Below are 2,448 nucleotides of genomic sequence, written 5' to 3'. Positions count from 1 at the left end.
GACTCAATCTCTTTTAAAGCAGAACTACTCACGGGGCAATCTCTGATGTCCCCCATGCCGCCGGCCTTCTTCAGGAGCTGGCCGAACATGTCGAGGGAGACCTGCGGCTGCGAGCCCGACACGGCGGGGTCCTGCATCTGCCTGGCCTGTGCGGTGAGCGCCGAGGCCGACACGTAGTGCACCATCTGCGTGAAGGGCAGCGGCTCGGACGTGGCGCCGCAGTCGCCGCAGACGCTCTGCTCGACCAGCGTCATGGCGAAGCGCTGGTGAGGAATGCAGTGGCGCGCGTTGCACATGTCCTCGGCCTCCCCGCTGGCGATGTGGAAGTGGATCCGCAGCAGAATGTTCTCGAAGCACTCGGCGGCGTCGTCCATGAAGCCCAGCTGGAAGCGCTGCTGGTTGTAGAAGGTCTGGGCGAGGGCGCGGCGGAGGGCGTCGGGCGGCAGCGCGGACTCATGGCTGTACTGTAGCTGAGAGAAGAGTTCCTGGGGAGAAGAAACAAGGGAAGTTAGTACAGTGCGGCGTGACGTAAAAGATCTATTCCTAAAAATTAAGTAGCTCAAAGTGTGGTAAAACCGTAACACATATGACCTGGTATACAAAGTACCTCAGGAAAATGGAATAAATATGTGAATATCCGAAAAACACTATTCACAGCGCCTGCATTCCACATTCCAGTGAGACGTGTATAGGCACAGTCACAACGACATGAATGTTACAATACAAATTTCTTCCTCTCGAGTGGCGACCCTAAGGTTCCAACTTGGGTTCCCGCAGCTGCTGGAATCTCCCCCCCCCCTCCCCCAGTAATCCAACAAAGGGTCGAACAACCCCCCCCCCCCCTGCGGTTCGCCCCGCCACAACATTCCTGGGAATCCTAAAAGGCCAAATTCCAAAACAGGAATATTCCTCCAGATACATCTCAAAGCCTATATTTCACGGTCACCATTTTCTCGATATATCAATCACTCCATTTTAGTTTAGTTTTACACCCCACCCCCCATTCAGATGAAAACATCGAATATAAAAAAATGGATATATATATATACACTGAAAATGAACAGGAAAATCAAGTTTAAAGGATATCATTTTACATTATCACGGCTGACTACACAGCAGACGGCAGGCCACTGATATGTCGCTCCCCCGAGTGATGGATCGGAGACTACAGAACATTCGATCACTATCTAACTATTTCCTATTGAAACGACAGACCGCATTCAAATTATCCCACGCGAACGACAAAGCAGAATACAACAAGCATCAATTATATATGCATTGCTACAAATCCTCTAGCTTCTCGGTGGATAATGTAACAAGTCTAAACACAAAATACCACAAAGGGAGATCGGGCAACATTCCACTCCAAGAAGTGCGGTGGTCACAATGTCCGAGAGAATGAGGTGGGGAGGGTAGCTGGGGAGGGTAGCTGGCGAGGGGGGTGGGGAGGGGGGTGAAGAGGTGGGCATCATGTTGAGGGGGGGGTGTGAGGGAAGTGGGTATGGGACAGGGGGGTGTGAGGTGGTGGGTAAAGGACAGGAGTGAGGTGGGGTCCGAAGGGCGGAGTGGGATGAGGTGGGGGCACGTACGGCGGAGTAGGGAGTAGGGGAGGTAAGAAAGGGAAGAGCGAGGTGTGGGATCTTGGAGGGAGGAGGGGGGGGGGGTACGAAGAGGGCGAGGTCCAGGGTCCAGGGGGGGTCACGACAATCCCCCCTTGGTAATTACATGTAGACCAGTTTGGAATGTACGAAGCCATTATTGTAACACCCCATCTACCGCATGGGGAAATTACCCTTCGTCTTTGTACATGTTAAACACCAAATCATTATTTTCATTCTCTCGAAACTAAATTACTAAAACAGAAAAAAAAAGAGGAGGGGAAAAAGAGTGGCCAAACCAGATGTCGCTACGTATCGTCACTTATTTTCGTTTAAAAGGCGAATCGGAATGCGCATCGGACAAAGGCAATAATTATACCACGTTGCAATTCCTCCGTCGAAATGCGGATCAAATTACTCAATATTCTCCCGGGCAACAATAAGGTCAGTTGGGTGACGCGAACAAACGTTTCACCAGATTAAAAAGAGAGAGAAAGAGAAAAAAATAAGTTTATTACCGTCACCAGGAATGCGGATCGTGAACTGACTCAGCCTGAAAACCATAATGTCATCCTCTCGATAAGTAATTCGGGATGATAACCGATGTCAACATAACGGGGCCACATAGCAAAACAACATATCGCGTTATAAGTGAATTGGTGTTTGTATGTTGCAAGTTCCTGCCTGGGATGTTGCTCGACGTGAATCCACCCCCCCACGCTCGGGCCTCAGGCAAGTAACGGAAATACTCGGGAAATTATGTGGGTTACCTCGGCGCCTTGTTATCTGGTGTCCGATGAATGGTGCCAGAATATGTCAATAATACGAGGAATGTAAAGCGGACTTTGCC

The 2,448-nt window shown here is 50.4% G+C and overlaps 1 protein-coding gene across 1 annotated transcript in view; it reads right to left on the bottom strand.

Moving 5' to 3' along the window:
* Nucleotides 1-2,448, bottom strand: part of LOC119589399 — a gene marked incomplete at its 5' end in the record, with an annotated part of 35,476 nt that overhangs the window by 6,849 nt on the left and 26,179 nt on the right. The window contains 1 exon segment of the mRNA XM_037938013.1: nucleotides 33-485. Coding sequence (XP_037793941.1) covers nucleotides 33-485 — 453 coding nt within the window.

Source organism: Penaeus monodon, chromosome 25 (assembly GCF_015228065.2).
Source record: "Penaeus monodon isolate SGIC_2016 chromosome 25, NSTDA_Pmon_1, whole genome shotgun sequence".
Classification (NCBI taxonomy): Eukaryota; Metazoa; Arthropoda; class Malacostraca; order Decapoda; family Penaeidae; genus Penaeus; species Penaeus monodon.
Note: the sequence above shows the minus strand (reverse complement) of the source record. Positions and strands in the feature narration are given on the sequence as shown.